The 20,228-nt window shown below is 46.8% G+C and overlaps 1 protein-coding gene across 8 annotated transcripts in view; it reads right to left on the bottom strand.

The window, feature by feature from the left end:
* Positions 1-77: 77 nt before the first annotated feature.
* The window catches only part of idh3b (isocitrate dehydrogenase (NAD(+)) 3 non-catalytic subunit beta), a 46,820-nt gene continuing 26,669 nt past the window's right edge, over positions 78-20,228 (bottom strand). For 3 of the 8 annotated variants that reach the window (XM_063047222.1, XM_063047217.1, XM_063047224.1), the window contains 8 exons: positions 13,920-13,980; positions 12,968-13,100; positions 12,644-12,777; positions 12,357-12,459; positions 11,894-12,040; positions 10,012-10,106; positions 4,461-4,521; positions 1,920-3,475 (listed from right to left, as the gene is read on the bottom strand). In XM_063047222.1, the coding sequence (XP_062903292.1) occupies positions 3,386-3,475; positions 4,461-4,521; positions 10,012-10,106; positions 11,894-12,040; positions 12,357-12,459; positions 12,644-12,777; positions 12,968-13,100; positions 13,920-13,980 (824 nt within the window). In that variant the 3' untranslated portion in view covers positions 1,920-3,385. Of the gene's footprint in view, positions 442-1,917; positions 3,476-4,460; positions 4,522-10,011; positions 10,107-11,893; positions 12,041-12,356; positions 12,460-12,643; positions 12,778-12,967; positions 13,101-13,919; positions 13,981-20,228 lie in introns of those variants that run through there. The other 5 variants (XM_063047219.1, XM_063047218.1, XM_063047221.1 and 2 more) reach the window with 5 other exon arrangements.

The raw sequence follows: 20,228 nt of genomic DNA, 5'->3' as shown, positions 1-20,228 counted from the left end.
CAATGCTCTCTGAGAACAAATCATGTAGATTCACCACCTGCAGTTTAAAATTCATCTCTGTTCCAAGGGTACATAGATTCAACTATAAGAAACACGCACACCCTCAAGGTCTTTTAATATTTGATGGGTTACAATGAAATCTCCCTCATTCTTCTGAACTCCCAAGCCATTCCCAGAATGTTCCCCGAATCCTATGGTGAGAATAAGGAGTTTAAAAAGGGAACTTTGCTACTACAGATTAACAAAATTCACACATACACCAGTATGATTAATTCAATTTAATAACACCACAGATGTGTGGACCGGGCAGCACTAAAACTAATGGGTAGGCTTGAGAGTCTGGTGGTCTCAGCTCCTCTGTGTTCAGGTGCCAAGGTTGGTGATCACAGCTGCTGTGAATTCTGCTGAGGTTGAGTATCCGCCCATGTCGGCAGTCCGGACCTGGGAAAGAGAATCTATGTTGAAGGCTGTTAACAGTCTGCTATCAGTGAGGGTTACAGCAGCACTGGTCACAGAAAGCTTAATAGACCCACCTTTCCCATTCTGGTTCATCCACAACTCCAACGTTTACCCTTAAGGCAGTTATGCATAGGTGCTCATGCTGACTGACTACCATCACTGGAGATGCAGACATAGTTTCATTTAATCAGTCAGCATCAAATGTTAGGGGGGGAGGGAGGGGTTGAGAGGGATAATAAATCAGCCATGACAGAAATAGCCCAATTCTCCTAAGTCTTATAAGCAAAGCTGCTTTAATGAGGGCCACAGATAAGTCTTCCTTTCATCCCACATTCCCAATACCTGTTGCCAATGGAGCAAGGAAGCTTTGCACGCACCGTTTATAAACATACTGTCTGACTTTGTAGAAAAAAACCAATTCCTTGCCCCAAAGACCCATTAATCCTTCTCATCGAGGACGACTTCTTCCTGCGCACTGGGGACACTCCTAGGAGATGGAAGAGCAACACTTCATTCTGTCTAAGTACCATCTAACCTGATGGCATGAACATTTGCTTTTTCTGACCGCTTAACTTTTTTGCCCTCCCCCTTCTGTCTCCTATTCCCCACTCTGGCCTCTTTCCTCCCCGCTTGTCCTCCTTCCCCTCCCCCCACATTTTTGTCACCCTCCTTCCTTTCCAGTCCTGATAAAAGGTCTCGTCGTCCTCCTAAAACATCAGTTTTCCCATTTCCCTAAATACTGTCTGGCCTGCTGAGTTCCTCCAGCATTCTGTGTGTTACTTTGGATTTCCATCAACTGCAGAATCTCAAACGAGAAAACCTGCAGATACTATAAAAACAAACACACAATGCCGGAGGAACTCAGTAGGCCAGACATCTTCTATGCCAACATTTCAGCCCGAGACCCTTCAACATGACTTGGGGGGGAAAAAAAGATGAGTGATTTCTTGGTCTGAAACTTTTGGTTATACCTTTTCCCTATAGGTGCTGCCTGGCCTGCTGAGTTCCTCCAGTATCTTGTGTGTGTTACCTTCAGAATCTCTTCAGTTTATTATTTACATCGGGTACTGACCACTTTGCTCCATGGAGGAGCAGAGGGATCTGGGGATACATGTCCACAGATCCCTGAAAGTGGCCTCACAGGTAGACTGGGTAGTTAAGAAAGCTTATGGAATGTTAGCTTTCATAAGTGAAGGGATAGAGTTTAAGAGTCACGAGGTAATGATGCAGCTTTCTCTCACTCTCTTTCTACACACATTCTTTCTCTCTCTCTCCTTTCTCCCCCTCTGTCTCTCTGACTATACCCCTTGCCCATCCTCTGTTTCCCCCCCCCGCCGTCTTTCTCCCTGGGCCTCCTGTCCCATGATCCTCTCCTATCCCTTTTGCCAATCACCTGTCCAGCTCTTGGCTCCATCCCTCCCCCTCCTGTCTTCTCCTATCATTTCAGATCTCCCCCTCCCCCTCCCACTTTCAAATCTCTTACTCTTCCTTCAGTTAGTCGTGACGAAGGGTCTCGGCCTGAAACATCGACTGTACCTCTTCCTACAGATGCTGCCTGGCCTGCTGCGTTCACCAGCAACTTTGATGTGTGTTGCTTGAATTTCCAGCATCTGCAGAATTCCTGTTGTTTGCAGCTCTATAAAACTGGTGAGGCCACACTTGGAGCACTGTGTCCAGTTCTGTCGCCTCACTATAGGAAGGATGTGGAAGCATTGGAAAGGGTACAGAGGAGATTTACCAGGATGCTGCCTGGTCTAGAGAGTATGAGATTAAGGGAGCTAGGGCTTTACTCTTTGGAGAGAAGGAGGATGAGAGGAGACATGATAGAGGTATACAAGATATTAAGAGGAATAGATAGAGTGGATAGCCAGCGCCTCTTCCCCAGGGCACCACTGCTCAATACAAGAGGACATGGCTTTAAGGTAAGGGGTGGGAAGTTCAAGGGGGATATTAGAGGAAGGTTTTTTTACTCAGAGAGTGGTTGGTGCGTGGAATGCACTGCCTGAGTCAGTGGTGGAGGCAGATACACTAGTGAAGTTTAAGAGACTACTAGACAGGTATATGGAGAAATTTAAGGTGGGGGGGTTATATGGGAGGCAAGGTTTAAGGGTTGGCACAATATTGTGGGCCGAAGGGCCTGTACTGTTCTATGATCGGTGTTGGTCTCCACACTTAGATAGACCTTCCTTTGACAGAACGTCACAGGATAGGACACATTTTCCCTGCTCCCTCCACACTAAACACACCCTGGATTGTCAGTTCATGCTGGAGCTGCAGCCCAATTAAATTTTCCATCTCCATGCAAGAGTCAGGATTTTTCAGAGAGTGTAACAGATGGTCCATTGATTGGACTCTTTCTCATACCACACCAGTGGTTTTTAGATGCCTCCCTTCATCTAAAAACTCAAAAAGATCTCAACAGATGGACGTGGAGGAAATCTGCAAGAGGGACCAATCTGCTGTAAAACAGCCGCGAAAGGAGAGGCTGATCGAAAGACACAGCCGCCTGAGGACCCACCAATAGACATTCCCTTAGGGATCATACTTGAGTTCAGTGATCACACCACCATCCCTTCAAATAATCTCAGTCTTATGATTCTGTTTAATTTGTTAAAAAAGGACAAAGGAGATCAGGTCTGACCGGAGGGAGGTGGTTATTGTCAACACGCCTCCGGCACCAGCAGCATTTTGCGTTTGCATTCCCAGAAGGAGGGCTAGTCTGCTGGGTCCTGGCTCTGGGGCGCAATTAGTAGGAGGAAGTGGTCATGCAGGCACCACATGTCTTCCCTCTTCGATGCCCCCATCTCTAATCCAAAATGGCCAGCACCCAGTGGGATGTTTAACATGGCCCCTGGGCCACCCCCAGAGGAACTGAGGTGGGGCTCGAGAAGGCGGGCAGCCCCTGCCCTGACGGTGTGGCACAGCACTAGCGAAGGCGAGGAGGGTACAGGCTCTCGATGACGTTCTTCAGGAAGTCACTGGTGGTGCTGTAACCGCCCATGTCCCGGGTCCGCACCTGATCCGGGGAAGAAAGACCCACGGGAGAGACGAAAGTAAAAGAAAATGAGTGGAAACGAAAGAAATTGGAAAATTAACAACAGTCTTGTCAGCCCTGGACCCTGTGTACACACACTCACCATCATTCAGATTGGGCTGGCATGGCTAGAGTAACGCCTTACAGCATCAGCAACCGGTTTCACGTCCCACCGGTGTCAGCACATTCTCCCCGTGACAGCATGGGTTTCCTCTCTCAGTATAAAGGCATGCGGATTAGTACACGGGCTCACTGGGTCAGAACGGTCTGTTACCATGCCAGATCTCTAATCTAAATCCATTAAAATTTAACCCCAGCTTCTCCAGGCCACAACTCTCTATGGGTTCCTCTGGATTTCCAGCATCTGCTTCCTGTCTCCCTGCGACTCTGCCAGCCCTAAGGATGGTGGGCAAATGAGGAGTGGGGTTACACAGCCACTGTGGTACAAATCCCGAGGTCCACACTCGCATTCCAGTTGTGCCACAGACGGTCTAAAGCCCGGCTGCAAAAGGAGGAGGTTTTGCATGGGGCTGGCAAGCCAGTGTTAAAGAAACGGCAACAGGAATTACAGGGACCTCATCACTGGGAGAGGAAGGATGGGTCTGAAAGACTGGCCCAAGACAGAGGACCCTGGTGAGTTGCTGTTGGGCTTAACAAGAAGATACATCCAGAAACAGGCATTCAGGTCCCACCACAGGCTCAGGCCTGACTCCAGGTTCTGCGACACCAGTCATCCAGGTCACCAAGTCTGTGGCTCAGCTCTGATTCCCAACCTCAAATGAGTTGTAGGGAATAGAGAATCGACCACCCAGCCTCACCTGTCTCTCAGGGTCTGACACCACACACACAGGCCACAACTTTAGTGGTCAAGACCTCCCCTGAGACATAGGCCGTGGTACACCCCCCGCCCCTCAAGCTCTGTCCAAGGGCAGGACACCTCCCCCTATCGGCCCCCAGTCTCACCTACCTTGCCCTGTTTGATCACCTTCTTCACGGCCTCGGCGACCAGGTTGGAGTGGAAATCCAGGCTGCAACAGGACGAGAGGTCAGACTAACACTGCCACGCACATCCTGTCAGACCACCCACCTCGGGCAGAGTGGAACAGCCCCACCCCTCCCTCCAGAAATCACACCGCAGTACGGAAATGCTCAGCCTCAGACATCCAGCACTGTCTGTAGAGTTCTGCATGTGACATAGAAACATAGAAAATAGGTGCAGGAGTAGGCCATTCGGCCCTTCGAGCCTGCACCGCCATTTATTATGATCATGGCTGATCATCCAACTCAGAACCCGCCCCAGCCTTCCCTCCATACCCCCTGATCGCCGTAGCCACAAGGGCCATATCTAACTCCCTCTTAAATATAGCCAATGAACCGGCGTCAACTGTTTCCTGTGGCAGAGAATTCCACAGATTCACCACTCTCTGTGTGAAGAAGTTTTTCCTAATCTCGGTCCTAAAAGGCTTCCCCTCTATCCTCAAACTGTGACCCCTCGTTCTGGACTTCCCCAACATCGGGAACAATCTTCCTGCATCTAGCCTGTCCAATCCCTTTAGGATCTTATACGTTTCAATCAGATCCCCCCTCAATCTTCTAAATTCCAACGAGTACAAGCCCAGTTCATCCAGTCTTTCTTCATATTAAAGTCCTGCCATCCCAGGAATCAATCTGGTGAACCTTCTTTGTACTCCCTCTATGGCAAAGATGTCTTTCCTCAGATTAGGGGACCAAAACTGCACACAATACTCCAGGTGTGGTCTCACCAAGGCCTTGTACAACTACAGTAGTACCTCCCTGCTCCTGTACTCGAATCCTCTCGCTATAAATGCCAGCATACCATTCGCCTTTTTCACCGCCTGCTGTACCTGCATGCCCACTTTCAATGACTGGTGTATAATGACACCCAGGTCTCGTTGCACCTCCCCTTTTCCTAATCGGCCACCATTCAGATAATAATCTGTTTTCCTATTTTTGCCACCAAAGTGGATAACTTCACATTTATCCACATTAAATTGCATCTGCCATGAGTTTGCCCACTCACCCAACCCATCCAAGTCACCCTGCATCCTCCTCACTGCTAACACTGCACCCAGCTTCGTGTCATCCGCAAACTTGGAGATGCTGCATTTAATTCCCTCATCCAAGTCATTAATATATATTGTAAACAACTGGGGTCCCAGCACTGAGTCTTGCGGTACCCCACTAGTCACCGCCTGCCATTCTGAAAAGGTCCCGTTTATTCCCACTCTTTGCTTCCTGTCTGCTAACCAATTCTCCACCCACACCAGTACCTTACCCCCAATACCGTGTGCTTTAAGTTTGCACACTAATCTCCTGTGTGGGACCTTGTCAAAAGCCTTTTGAAAATCCAAATATACCACATCCACTGGTTCTCCCCTATCCACTCTACTAGTTACATCCTCAAAAAATTCTATGAGATTCGTCAGACATGATTTTCCTTTCACAAATCCATGCTGACTTTGTCCGATCATTTCACCGCTTTCCAAATGTGCTGTTATCACATCCTTGATAACTGACTCCAGCAGTTTCCCCACCACCAACGTTAGGCTAACCGGTCTATAATTCAAACAACAGGAATTCTGCAGATGCTGGAAATTCAAGCAACACACATCAAAGTTGCTGGTGAATGCAGCAGGCCAAGCAGCATCTATAGGAAGAGGCGCAGTCGACGTTTCAGGCCGAGACCCTTCGTCAGGACTAACTGAAGGAAGAGTGAGTAAGGGATTTGAAAGCTGGAGGGGGAGGGGGAGATGCAAAATGATAGGAGAAGACAGGAGGGGGAGGGATAGAGCCGAGAGCTGGACAGGTGATAGGCAAAAGGGGATACGAGAGGATCATGGGACAGGAGGTCCGGGAAGAAAGATGGGGGGGGGGGGTGACCCAGAGGATGGGCAAGAGGTATATTCAGAGGGACAGAGGGAGAAAAAGGAGAGTGAGAGAAAGAATGTGTACATAAAAATGAGTAACAGATGGGGTACGAGGGGGAGGTGGGGCCTAGCGGAAGTTAGAGAAGTCAATGTTCATGCCATCAGGTTGGAGGCTACCCAGACGGAATATAAGGTGTTGTTCCTCCAACCTGAGTGTGGCTTCATCTTTACAGTAGAGGAGGCCATGGATAGACATGTCAGAATGGGAATGGGATGTGGAATTAAAATGTGTGGTCACTGGGAGATCCTGCTTTCTCTGGCGGACAGAGCGTAGATGTTCAGCAAAGCGGTCTCCCAGTCTGCGTCGGGTCTCACCAATATATAAAAGGCCACATCGGGAGCACCGGACGCAGTATATCACCCCAGTCGACTCACAGGTGAAGTGATGCCTCACCTGGAAGGACTGTTTGGGACCCTGAATGGTGGTAAGGGAGGAAGTGTAAGGGCATGTGTAGCACTTGTTCCACTTACACGGATAAGTGCCAGGAGGGAGATCAGTGGGGAGGGATGGGGGGGACGAATGGACAAGGGAGTTGTGTAGGGAGCGATCCCTGCGGAATGCAGAGAGAGGGGGGGGAGGGAAAGATGTGCTTAGTGGTGGGATCCTGTTGGAGGTGGCGGAAGTTACGGAGAATAATATGTTGGACCCGGAGGCTGGTGGGGTGGTAGGTGAGGACCAGGGGAACCCTATTCCTAGTGGGGTGGTGGGAGGATGGAGTGAGAGCAGATGTACGTGAAATGGGGGAGATGCGTTTAAGAGCAGAGTTGATAATGGAGGAAGGGAAGCCCCTTTCTTTAAAAAATGAAGACATCTCCCTCGTCCTAGAATGAAAAGCCTCATCCTGAGAGCAGATGCGGCGGAGACGGAGGAATTGCGAGAAGGGGATGGCGTTTTTGCAAGAGACAGGGTGAGAAGAGGAATAGTCCAGATAGCTGTGAGAGTCAGTAGGCTTATAGTAGACATCAGTGGATAAGCTGTCTCCAGAGACAGAGACAGAAAGATCTAGAAAGGGGAGGGAGGTGTCGGAAATGGACCAGGTAAACTTGAGGGCAGGGTGAAAGTTGGAGGCAAAGTTAATAAAGTCAACGAGTTCTGCATGCGTGCAGGAAGCAGCGCCAATGCAGTCGTCGATGTAGCGAAGGAAAAGTGGGGGACTGATACCAGAATAGGCATGGAACATAGATTGTTCCACAAACCCAACAAAAAGGCAGGCATAGCTAGGACCCATACGGGTGCCCATAGCTACACCTTTAGTTTGGAGGAAATGGGAGGAGCAAAAGGAGAAATTATTAAGAGTAAGGACTAATTCCGCTAGACGGAGCAGAGTGGTGGTAGAGGGGAACTGATTAGGTCTGGAATCCAAAAAGAAGCGTAGAGCTTTGAGACCTTCCTGATGGGGGATGGAAGTATATAAGGACTGGACATCCATGGTGATAATAAAGCGGTGGGGGCCAGGGAACTTAAAATCATCGAAAAGTTTAAGAGCGTGAGAAGTGTCACGAACATAGGTCGGAAGGGATTGAACAAGGGGTGATAAAACAGTGTCGAGGTATGCAGAAACGAGTTCGGTGGGGCAGGAGCAAGCTGAGACAATAGGTCGGCCAGGACAGGCAGGTTTGTGGATCTTGGGTAGGAGGTAGAAACGGGAAGTGCGGGGTGTGGGAACTATAAGGTTGGTAGCAGTGGATGGGAGATCCCCTGAGCGGATAAAGTCGTTGATAGTGTGGGAGACAATGGCCTGGTGCTCCTTAGTGGGGTCACGATCGAGGGGTAAATAAGAGGAGGTATCTGCGAGTTGTCGCTGTGCCTCGGCAAGGTAGAGGTCAGTACGCCAGACTACAACAGCACCCCCTTTATCAGCGGGTTTAATAATAATGTTAGGATTAGTGCGGAGGGAGTCGAGAGCAGAGCGTTCCGAAGGAGTGAGGTTGGAATGGGGACAAGGTGCGGTGAAGTCGAGACGGTTGATGTCCCGTCGGCAGTTAGCAATAAAGAGATCCAGAGCAGGCAGAAGACCAGAGCGGGGTGTCCATGGAGAAGAGGAGGGTTGAAGACGGGAGAAGGGGTCATCGGTGGGGGTGGAAGAGTCCTTGCCGAAGAAGTAGGCTCGGAGACGGAGACGGCGGAAGAAAAGTTCCGCATCGTGGCGAACACGGAACTCGCTGAGGTGTGGGCGAAGGGGGACAAACGTGAGGCCCTTACTGAGAACAGAGCGTTCTGCCTCCGACAGTTGAAGGTCGGAGGGGATGGTAAAGACCCGGCACGGATGAGAGCTGGGATCAGAGGGGGGAGAGGGGAGGCTGGGGGTGTCAATGGAGAGGGGAGGGTTGGGGTGAGAGAAAGATGGAGCCTCTGAGGGCCCAGGAGCTGACGGTGGGATCTGAGGAAGACGGGGCTGCGGAGTGGTGGTGGGGGAAGGGGAGACGGGAGTCACAACAGCAGCACATAAAGACCCGGCCTGGTGTTCAAGGTCTATAATTCCCCGGTTTCTCTCTCCCTCCTTTTTTAAAAAGTGGGGTTACATTAGCCACCCTCCAATCCTCAGGAACTAGTCCAGAATCTAACGAGTTTTGAAAAATTATCACTAATGCATCCACTATTTCTTGGGCTACTTCCTTAAGCACTCTAGGATGCAGACCATCTGGCCCTGGGGATTTATCTGCCTTCAATCCCTTCAATTTACCTAACACCACTTCCCTACTAACATGTATTTCACTCAGTTCCTCCATCTCACTGGACCCTCTGTCCCCTACTATTTCTGGAAGATTATTTATGTCCTCCTTAGTGAAGACAGAACCAAAGTAATTATTCAATTGGTCTGCCATGTCCTTGCTCCCCATAATCAATTCACCTGTTTCTGTCTGCAGGGGACCTACATTTGTCTTTACCAGTCTTTTCCTTTTTACATATCTATAAAAGCTTTTACAGTCCGTTTTTATGTTCCCCGCCAGTTTTCTCTCATAATCTTTTTTCCCCTTCCTAATTAAGCCCTTTGACCTCCTCTGCTGAACTCTGAATTTCTCCCAGTCCTCAGGTAAGCCACTTTCTCTGGCTAATTTGCGGGTTTCCCATGGGTGCTCCTGTTTCCTCCCACTTCCTGACGAATGTAAATTGCCCTGTTTCTGGTGAGGGGGAATGACTCAATGGGTCAAATGGCCTAATTCTGCTCCTATGCCTTAGGGTCGAAGAAGGTAACATCCAATGATCCCTAGCATCTTCTCAGCTACCACCGGGCAGGAGGTACAGAAGCCTGAAGTCCCACACCACCAGGTTCATGAACAGTTACTTCAACCACTCAGTTCTTGAACCAACCAGCACAACCCTAATCACTACCTCCGTACAGCAACACTGTGAGCACCTGGCACTGCAATGGATTTATTTTTGTTCTAATTGTGGAAACTTTGTGTGTAATTGATGATTTTTTTCTCCTGAATTTCACAACATATAATAAAGGTGATTCTATCTGATACTGTGTGCCTGTGCGTACAGGTACTGTGCCCCTGAGGCTACAGCCAGTACCCAGCGGGGTCAGCCCAACGCGGCAGTCGGTACCCAGAGGAGTCACTTACTTCAGGTGTTTCAGCATGTTGGCGGCGCTCAGTAACATGGCGGTGGGGTTAGCGATGTTCCGGCCCATGGCCTGAGAGAATGGGTGGCGAGCTCCCTGAAACCAGACACTTTGTTAGTGGACGAACAGGCGGATACCTCCCCTCAGGTAGGCTCACAACCCCGTACCCACAGGTCCATCGCGGGTAGACATTCCACCCCCAACACCGAGCACATCAGGAAAGCAGCATCCGTACTCAGGGACCCCCAGCACCCAGGACATGCTCACTTCTCACTGCTGCCAGGCAGGTGGTACAGGAGCCTCAGGACTCACACCACCAGAGTCAGGAAAAGTTATTACCCCTCAACTATCAGGGCCCTGAAACAGAGGGGATAAATTCACTCAAATTCATTTGCCCCGCCACTGCAACCTATGGACTCACTTTCAAGGACTCTTCATCTCATGTTCTCGATATTTATCACATTTATTTATTTATTCTTGTTGTTTTTGCACAATTTGTTGTATTTTACACACTTGTCCATCTTGTGCACAGTTTTTCACTGAGATTCTTGTACTTACTGTGAATGAATCTCGGTTGTATTTGGTGAGATACATGTACTTTGATCATACATTTACTCTGAACTTTGAGGTAGGTGGTGGAAAGGGCACTGGGAACTGACTGGGAAGTCCCGTTACTGCTGAACAAGACAGGTTTTGGTGCAATCACACTGCAGGAGGGAGTGCAGCAGAGATTCGCCAGCATGTTCCCTGGAATGGAGGGCTGTACTTAGAAAGGCATACGGCTGATAGAAAAATGGAAGGCTACGGAGGAGGGGAGAGTTAGATTGAGCTTAAAGTTAAAAGGTTGCCACAAACTCATGGGCTGAAAGGCCTATACTGAGCAGTAGTATTCACACCCCTATCTGAGTGAGTGAGCAGTGGGATGGAAATCAGGTCCCTTTTAAACATTTCCTTTCTCAGAAAACTCCATACAATGTGCCTGACCCTTTTTGCTTGTTATTTTTGTTGGGGGGAGGATTTGGGGGTTGACGCGCCTGATCAGCTTTGTTCGTTTTTCTTGTGTGGGAATGGGAGGAAGGATCTGATCGGCTTTGTTTACTTGTTTGTTATTTTGCAGGGAGGTGGGTTCTGGGGGTTGATAATCATGTTGCCTTTTTCTTTTTCTCTCTTGGTTTCATTGCTACTAGCTGTGTATGTTGATAATAAAATGAACCTTTGAGATTGGTTACACATGACTTGCCACACACAAAGTCATGTTAACTATCCCTAACCAGGCCTTGCCCATCCAAATACTTTTAAGTACAAAAAGGTTGAGTTATGCCTGAACCCAGGGGGACCAATATCCTTATAGTAAGTTTTGCTAGAAGGTTTAAACGGGGGGACGGGAATTGGGGTGACAAGGCAGAGGATGCAAGTATACTTACATGTACACACATACAGATAGGAGCAGTGTCTCCTGAGACTGAAGAAGGATAGGCAGTTGATAGAGCTATGTTCTATGTTGTAAGGAGAGACTGGATAGCAAATCATAAACACAAGAGACTCTGCCGAATATCTTCAGCAACACGCAGAAAAATGTTGGAGGAAATCAGGAAGCATCAATGGAGAGGAATAAACAGTTGACATTTCAGGCTGACAGCCTTCGTCAGGACTGGCTTGACGTGCTGAATTTCTCTAGCATTTTGTGTTCGTGTGTGTTGCCAGTGATTGAATAGCCTGAGCTTATTCTCACTGGAGCTGAGTGTTTATAAAATTATGAGGGGCGCAGATGAGGACAGATGTCTGTCCCTCACCATTTTGAAGACGGATACACGGAGAAGGAATTGGTAGGGTGAGGTAGAGGACGCAACTGGAAGGGGGCAGGCCGGATGTCTGTCTCTTACCGTTTCGAAAACGGCATACTCAGAACTGAAGCTTTCCCCTGGCACCACGCCAGCACCACCCACCAGGCCTGCTGCAAGGTTGTCGATGATGTTTCCATAGAGATTCGGCATCACTAACACGTCGAACTGGTACGGGTCAGACACCAGCTGTGGGCCAGAGGGGCAGAGACTCAATGTGGGGGGTGGAGGGAGGCAGTGGGCTAACAGTGAGGATGGGGTGGGGGGAGGCGGTACATGACATGGGACGGGAAGTGATGGTTAGGCACACAGTGGGGGACGGAAGGAGTCAAGGGTTAGTACGTGAGAGAGGACAAAGGGATGACGGGAAGGGGCAGGGAACAGGGCATACGGCATGCGACAGTGGTGCAGGGTGGTGAGGGTTGGTGGACACAGATGGGGAAGGGTAACAGGGAGTGAGGGGGTGAGAGTTGTTGGACAGGCATTCATGAGACAGATGGTTTACCTGCATACAGCAGTTGTCAATGATAACTGACTCGTACTGGATGTTGGGGTAAAGCTGGGCTATTTCCTCACAGCACTGCAGAAACAGACCGTCAGCCAGCTTCCTGTGGACAGCATGCACAGTGTCAGAGAACCAGAGAAGGGGGCAGGTGAGGGAGAGAGGAAGACGGGTACAGGAGAGGGCAAGGGTGGGGTGGGGAGACAGTGAGTGAGGAGCGGTGGTGTGAGAGAGAGAGAGGTGCAGGTTGAGGGCAGGGAGGAGGTGAGGGGCTGGGAGGCGTCACTCACATGATGTTGGCTTTGTGCACGGCTGTGACTTTGCGGCGCCCGTTCTTGGTGGCGAAGTCGAAGGCAAACTTGGCGATACGACGCGACTTGTCCCTGGTGATGATCTTCAGACACTCAATAACGCCCTGAACACTCTGATACAAGACAGAGTGAGAGGGAGAGAGAGGGAATGCCAGGGTCAAAGGTGGCATCTGGGATTAATGGTCAGGTCTGGGCTGGTTGCAGACTTAATGGACAAGGTCAGGGCATTCAGGGGAAGGATTGAAGTTGGGTTGGTGATCAGGGTGATTAGTGAGGGGTGGGAGTCAGAGGCCGGGCACTCACCTGGTGCTCCAGCGAGCTATACTCGCCCTCAGTCTGCTCACGGATGATAACTAAGTCCAGGTTGTTGTGTCGTGTTGGGAATCCGGGCAAACTCTTCACGTGCACCACGTTAGCGAAGAGGTCCAGCTTCTTCCTGCAGAGCCCGCCAGCCAATCAGCTCACAGCACCCTGACCCCGACCTTTCCCCCCTCCTCAGACTGACCCTTCCTCTCCCCACCGGTCCTGGCCGGTACGCTGGGGTACCTTGCAGCGGCAGAACAGACGCACAGATACATATAAAACCACACACATCGCCCCCTCCCTCCGCTCTGCCCCGTCCTCAGCTGATCCCACCTCCTTACCCCTCCAACCCCCCCTCCTCACCACCAGTCTCTCACTCAGACACAGCCTCACATCCCCCCTCCTCACCCCCTCCAACCCCCCCTCCTCACCACCAGTCTCTCACTCTGACACAGCCTCACATCCCCCCTCCTCACCCCCTCCAACCCCCCTTCCTCACCACCAGTCTCTCACTCTGACACAGCCTCACATCCCCCCTCCTCACCACCAGTCTCTCACTCTGACACAGCCTCACATCCCGCCTCCTCACCACCAGTCTCTCACTCAGACAGCCTCACATCCCCCTCCTCACCCCCTCCAACCCCCCTTCCTCACCACCAGTCTCTCACTCAGACACAGCCTCACATCCCCCCTCCTCACCTCCTTACCACCAGTCTCTCACTCCGACACAGCCTCACATCCCCACTCCTCACCCCCTCCAACCCCCCCCACCAGTCTCTCACTGACACAGCCTCACATCCCCACTCTCCTCACCCCCTCCAGCCCCCCTCCTCACTACCAGTCTCTCACTCAGACACAGCCTCACATCCCCACTCCTCACCCCCTCCAGCCCCCCTCCTCACCACCAGTCTCTCACTCAGACACAGCCTCACATCCCACTCCCAACACCTACCTCAGCTTCATCTCGTAGGACGAAAGCTCCCCCTTGTATTCCATTGGTGTGTGTATCTTCCCTGGAACAACGAGGGAGGCATCAGAGGGACAAAGAAGCTGAGAGGGAGGGTACATGGAGAAACCCCAATAACTAACGCAATGTTATAACAAAGCCGGTGGCTGGAGGCTGCCCTGGAGTTGGAGGACTGTCTGAGTGGGGCTGATTTTGCTGAACATCGTGGATGTGCTGTGTCACTGCTGAAATGTATGGCAAACATTGCGGGTACCCACAGCATGTCTTCATTTATTTTGGTTGATAACATAAACAACATATTTCATTATACATGTGATAAATAAATCTCACACTGAAATTACAGGGGAATCTTAATCTGAGTAAGTGGGCTAAAGTATGGCAAATGCAATTTAATTCTGAGAAGTGCGAGGTGACGTCTTGCATTTTTGGAAGACAAATGAGGCTAGGACAGTGATGAAGAGAACAGGGTTGGTACATTACATTTGTTATGTACCCCAGGGGTTCCTTTTTGCTGTGGACTGTCACTTTGGGGCACAGGAGGGAACTGAGACTAGCTTTTGGATTTATGCTGAGAGAGAGAGGGGCGGAGTCTGTCTTTCAGCTCGTGTTTACACTTTTACAAGGACACTGACTACTGCTGTCAGTTTCTGGGTTGCCATAGAAAGAGAGAGAGAGAGAGCTGGAGTTATTTGATGGACAATCGATGTTATGGTTTCTCTGCAGCGTGTTTACTTTTTACAAGGACCGTTACAGACACAGAGAAACACATGCTCAGAGTCAAGGCGGATTCGATCAATGGAAGACACCAGTGAGTGAGGTCCTGGTTTAAACTTTCAGTAGCCCAAAAGGGGTAAGTTGAGATCGATCCTGAGTATTGATAAATGACTCTCACAAGTTTTCTGCAACTAGAATAAGTTTAAAGGAAGGGAAGCGAGGAGAGATAGGTTTGAAACAGAATAAACCTAGTGACAAAGAGGTCACTGTTTGGACTCTCTATGTAGCCCGTTAAGGGTGAGTTTGAGTTCTATTCGAATATGAAAGTGTGACTGTCACGTAGTTAATCAACAGGAGTGGGTTCTCTGGTGAGGGGAGTACCTTTGTGAATACCACTTGTGTGTTACCCTTGTTTGGGTGTGGTAGTTCGCTGAAGAAAGTCACCCCTGTGGCAAATCACTGTTGGAGTTATTTCGTATGTCGTGGAACTGGATAAATGGCTATCACGTTGTGTGTCTGGGGTAACCTTGTGTTGAAACTACCTGTGTGTGATAATCCATGCCTGGGTTGGTAGTTTTACAACTTGAGGACAGTACCTCAGTGATAAGCTACTGTTGGTGATAATCCATACGTGGATTCTGTTGGAGTATCCTGTGGCCACCACTTTAGAATGACCCGTAGCTGAATTCGGGTATGGTACCACTTGTGTTGAAAGGATATTCACTGTCGGTGGTATTTCGTATGTGGAGTGGAACAACTTCTGAGATAAAACCTACTACTATTGTTATCTTGTATTGCTGTCGTGGAATCTGTGGAATATCAACGTAATTGCCTTCTTTCGACATTTACTCTGGATTACAAATATCTCTTTCTCCCATCACCTATTCTGTGGATGAATTGAACTTTCATACGTTACCATCTCAAGACCCTAAACCTCGTTTCCCCCAAGCTCAATAGTTTGGGAGTTATATTTGCACACACATATACACGTAACACTGTTAACCTGTTTGATTTATCTGGTTTTATACTACTGTATTGCGTAGTTACTAATAAAATAGCTTTAGATAACAGCAATACCAGACTCCAGCTGTTTTCCATTTCTGCTGGTTCTTTAACCCGTTACGGGGTACGTAACACATTACAGTTGTATAAGATGTTGGTGAGACCTCATTTGGAGTGTTGTGGTTAGTTTTAGCCAATCTGTTACAGGAAAGATGCCACTAAGTTGAAAATACTGACAAAAAAGTTTATGAGAATGCTACAGGGACTTGAAGGACTAAGTCATGGAGAGAGGTTTTGCAGGTTGGGGCTTCGTTCTTTGGAGCATAGAAGGGAGACTGTGCCGGTCTGTAAATGGAGTAGCAGCAGTTTTGTGCTGCTCTTAGTTTTGTTTCTCCCCCACTAACTTAAATTTCAAATTTAAACTTTTTATTTGCTGATTCTTGAGGGGGAACAATATGTCTACGAGGAATGGGAAGAACTTGTCTGAACCTAGTGACAAAAATAATGGGAAAGGAAAGATGCAAAAGGAAAGATCTGATGAAATGCCACCATGGGCTGAAGATATCATTCCGACACTGAATTCAATTAGAGATCAGAATGGGTCAATTAAAGACCAACTGGAAAAGAATAGTAATGAAATGAAGTCATTTCTGGGAAAACTTAAAGACTTGGAAACTCAAGTTTTTACACACAAACAGGAATTGAAGATAACTAAGCAAAAATTGTTTGAAGCTACAACTCATTTGGAAAGATATCAAAATGAGATTATAGACCTGGAAACTAGGTCTCGCCAAAGGAATATACAAATTGTTGGGCTGCAAGAAGGAGCTGAAGATGGAGATTTAACTACTTACTTTGGTAAGCTTTTTGATACCTTATTTCCTACCATATTATCACAGCTGCCTGCTATAGAAACAACACAGAGCTTTTACTTCGAAATTTAAAGATCCAAATAAACCAAGGTCTGTTTTGGTTTGTTTTCATCACTTTAAAACTAAAGATCAAATAATGCGACAGGCAAGAAAACAGAGAGTTTTTAGAAAACTCTCTTTTTAGAAAGTTTCAAGAAAACGTACGATCTGCTCCCAACACCTGCCAACCTCAGTACCTGTCTTATGTTGAAGGTAAGACAGACAGGTGTGCTGCTTGTGGCGAGAAGGGAACACTTCAACATATTTTGAGTGCACGCAGAGTCAATCTTTCCAGTGGCATGTACACTTGGAGACATAACAACGTTCTCAAAGTTGTAACAGAAGCGGTTGAGCAGAGAGTACTGCAGCACAACTTATCTCATGCCCCATGCTGCACAGAACATTGCAAATCATTTGTGAAAGAAGGCTCCAAGTCAAGGGTGTACAGGGCAAGCCCACGATCAAGCATACTTTCTTCAGCCAATGATTGGTGTGTCAAAGCCGATCTGGATGGGCAAGGCAGTTTCCCAGAGCAAATAGCTTTCACAGCATTGTGTCCAGATATAATCGTATGGTCTGACACCAGTAGAGAAGTGGTTATTGGTGAACTCACAGTCCCCTGGGAAGACAACATCGATGAAGCCCATGAGCGCAAGTTAACCAAATATGCAGCGTTAAGATCAGAGTGCAGAGACAGAGGGTGGAGGGTCTCATGCTATCCATTCCAAGTAGGTTGCTGTGGGTTTATTGCGTTCACTTTCCAGAAGTGGCTGCGTGACCTTGGCTTCACTAGAAGAGAGATCAAGTCAACCAGCAGGGCTGTAGCTGAGGCAGCAGAGAAAGGATCAGCATGGGTGTGGACCAAGTATGTCCAGAGGGGCAGATAGTCAGACAGCGTATACATCTTTTGCAAACCCTTCAGTAGTTGCATAGACACCTGAAGAGTAGACTATCTGTTGGATGGAAGTGACCAACAACTCTGATAGAGGCAGATGCCAAGTTTTTAAGCTCACCAGTGGGAGGTGGTGCTTTAGCACTGCTGGCCTACCACCTCGAAGGAGTCTTGATCATAAGCGGGCCGAAACTCCTGGAGACAGGTGGCAGAATAACTGATGATCCCACTGGTGATAGCACAGGACAGTTAACATCTTAGTCCAAGTGTATTTTCAATTCATAGATTTAAGGAATCTGAGCTCTGTTTTTATGAGGATTATCTGAAGGAGGTAATGGAACAAAGATCAAGATTTGCTCTGGTAATGAAACAGGCATATGATAAGAAACTGTTTCCTTCTTTGCGTTACCCGACAAGAATTAAAGCTTTTCCTCCTAACTCTCCTCCTTGTACATTTTTTGATCCAAAAGCCGCACTGGAGTTCGTTCAAACTATACCTGCCGCCGCGACCAAATGAACTATCTGAAAGGTTGTTTGGTTATCTGTATATTATTAGCATTTCAGAAAGAAGATTTATGAAGGTTACTTGGATATTTCATTAAGCGACTAATAAAAGAAGGAGATTTGTTCATTATTGCATATTATTGGGTTTTTTTGGAAAGAAGATCTATGGTTCAAGTATGACTGTTTAAATAGTTACTTGGACATTCGACTGAGAAAAAGAAGGTAAAGGGACTTGTTCCTTTAACCTATAATCTGGTTTGATGTCTTGTTTTGTTTCTTTCTTAATTAATTAATTGGTAGTTTTTCCTACTAATGGGGCTTCTTTTTATATATATTTAGGGGAGGGTTCAATTACTTATGACATTATTAATTGGTATTTTTTGAAAATTTAGTTGCTATTAACTTTTTTCTGCTTTATTATAGCGTCTTATAACAGAATTTAAAGTTTTTTTTAGGGATTTAATGCTAAATTTAAAAATGGCACTGGTTTTTCTTCATAAGAGGTAACATTATTTTGGTTCTTTCTTGTTTAAAAAAAGATTAAATATAAATATGGGATAGCTTGTAGATGCTGGAATGCAAACTTTCCTTTGTTGAGACTTTATCGTTCCTCTTACAAGGTCAGTCGTTTTTTTTTAACTGGGGGAGGGAGGGAGAATCTTTTAAAAATTTCTTCTGTACAGACAGTGCAGTCTCTGGCTTCGTATTCTATCATAGGGTGTCTGCTTTTTTTTCGGGCTTTGGGGGGTGGAGGGTGGGGTTAGAGTTAGGAATTTTTTCCCATTGGGTGGTTTCGGAGCATGCGTGTTTTCTATGTGGTTGTATTCTTCATTGCCGCCATTTTTGATCATCCTGTACTGGTACGTGCTCTGCGCATGTGTAAAGTAGAATAAAATTATAGTATGGTATTTAAACCAATTAATGTAATAAGTTGGAATGTACGTGGTTGGAATCATCCTATCAAACGAAAAAAGACTTTTAAAATCATTAACCGATTCCAACCTGATATAATTTTTGCTCAAGAGACACATATCAGGGCAGGAGACCAAAATAGATTTTTTGGATGGTGGAGGGGTTTGCAGTTTCGCTCCACTTCTCCGAGTAAAACTACGGGCGTGTCCATCTTTATTAAATCCAATATATTTACTCAAGAGGATACTGAGTCAGATTTTAATGGTAGATTTTTAATTGTTAAAGGAGTGATCAGTAACAGAAAAGTTGTTTTGGTCAATTTGTACAGTCCTAATTTAGATGATTTTTCTTTTTTTAAAAAGGTATTTGCTTTACTGCCTGATTTAAATGAATATATGTTGATAATGGGTGGGGATTTTAACTGTTGTTTAAATCCTTTGATTGACAAGAGCTCAACCAATCAGCGACTTCCAAATCACTCTGCGTCACTTATTAACTCATTTTTGACTGATTTCGGATTGATTGAATTATGGAGATATCTACACCCTGATAACAGAGAATATTTTTTCTTTTCACATGTTTATAAAAAATATTTGAGGATCGATTATATTCTAATCTATCCTCGCTTCTTGCCTAGTGTTAAAAAATTGTGAATATGACACTATTGCTATATCTGGTCATGCGCCTCTGGGTTTGTCTTTTGAATTTGATGATGTCATTCTTGCCCGTTCACCTTGGCGCCTGTCTCAGACATTATTGTGAAACTCGCTGACTTTGTCAGTTTCATTGAAACCCAGACAAAAGAATTTTTTCTTTTTAATGTCCAAATTAATTATATGGGATACATTTAAAGCATTTTTACGTGGTTAGATCAGTTCTTATTCAGCTAAGCTTAAAAAACAGACTAAAGTAGAATTGGATAAGATTTCAAAACAAATTAAAGACTTAGCTAATATTTATGCAATTTCCCTTAATATTGATTTATTTAAACAAAGGGTGGAACTTCAATTACAATATAACCTATTATTAACTCATCCTATTGAAGGCTATTTGCTTAAGTTAAAGAGCCAATTTTATATGTTTGGAGATAAAAATAATAAACTACTTGCATCTCAATTAAAAATGGCTGCAGCCAAAAGGCAAATTTTGAAAATCCGTAGGAAAGATGGTACCCTGGCTTGGGAATATGAAGAAATTAATAAGATTTTTCAAGATTTTTATACAGAACTTTATAAATCGCAATGTCCAGTAGAAAGATTGCTTTTTCTAAAATTTCTGTTGAGAATCACAAAACTCTTGATGCCCAAATTACTGAAGCCGAAATTCATAAAGCTATTATTTCAATGCAATCTGGTAAGG

Source organism: Mobula hypostoma, chromosome 4 (assembly GCF_963921235.1).
Source record: "Mobula hypostoma chromosome 4, sMobHyp1.1, whole genome shotgun sequence".
NCBI lineage: Eukaryota > Metazoa > Chordata > Chondrichthyes > Myliobatiformes > Myliobatidae > Mobula > Mobula hypostoma.
The sequence above is the reverse complement of the archived record's forward strand: the minus strand, read 5'-3'. Positions and strand labels throughout refer to the sequence as shown.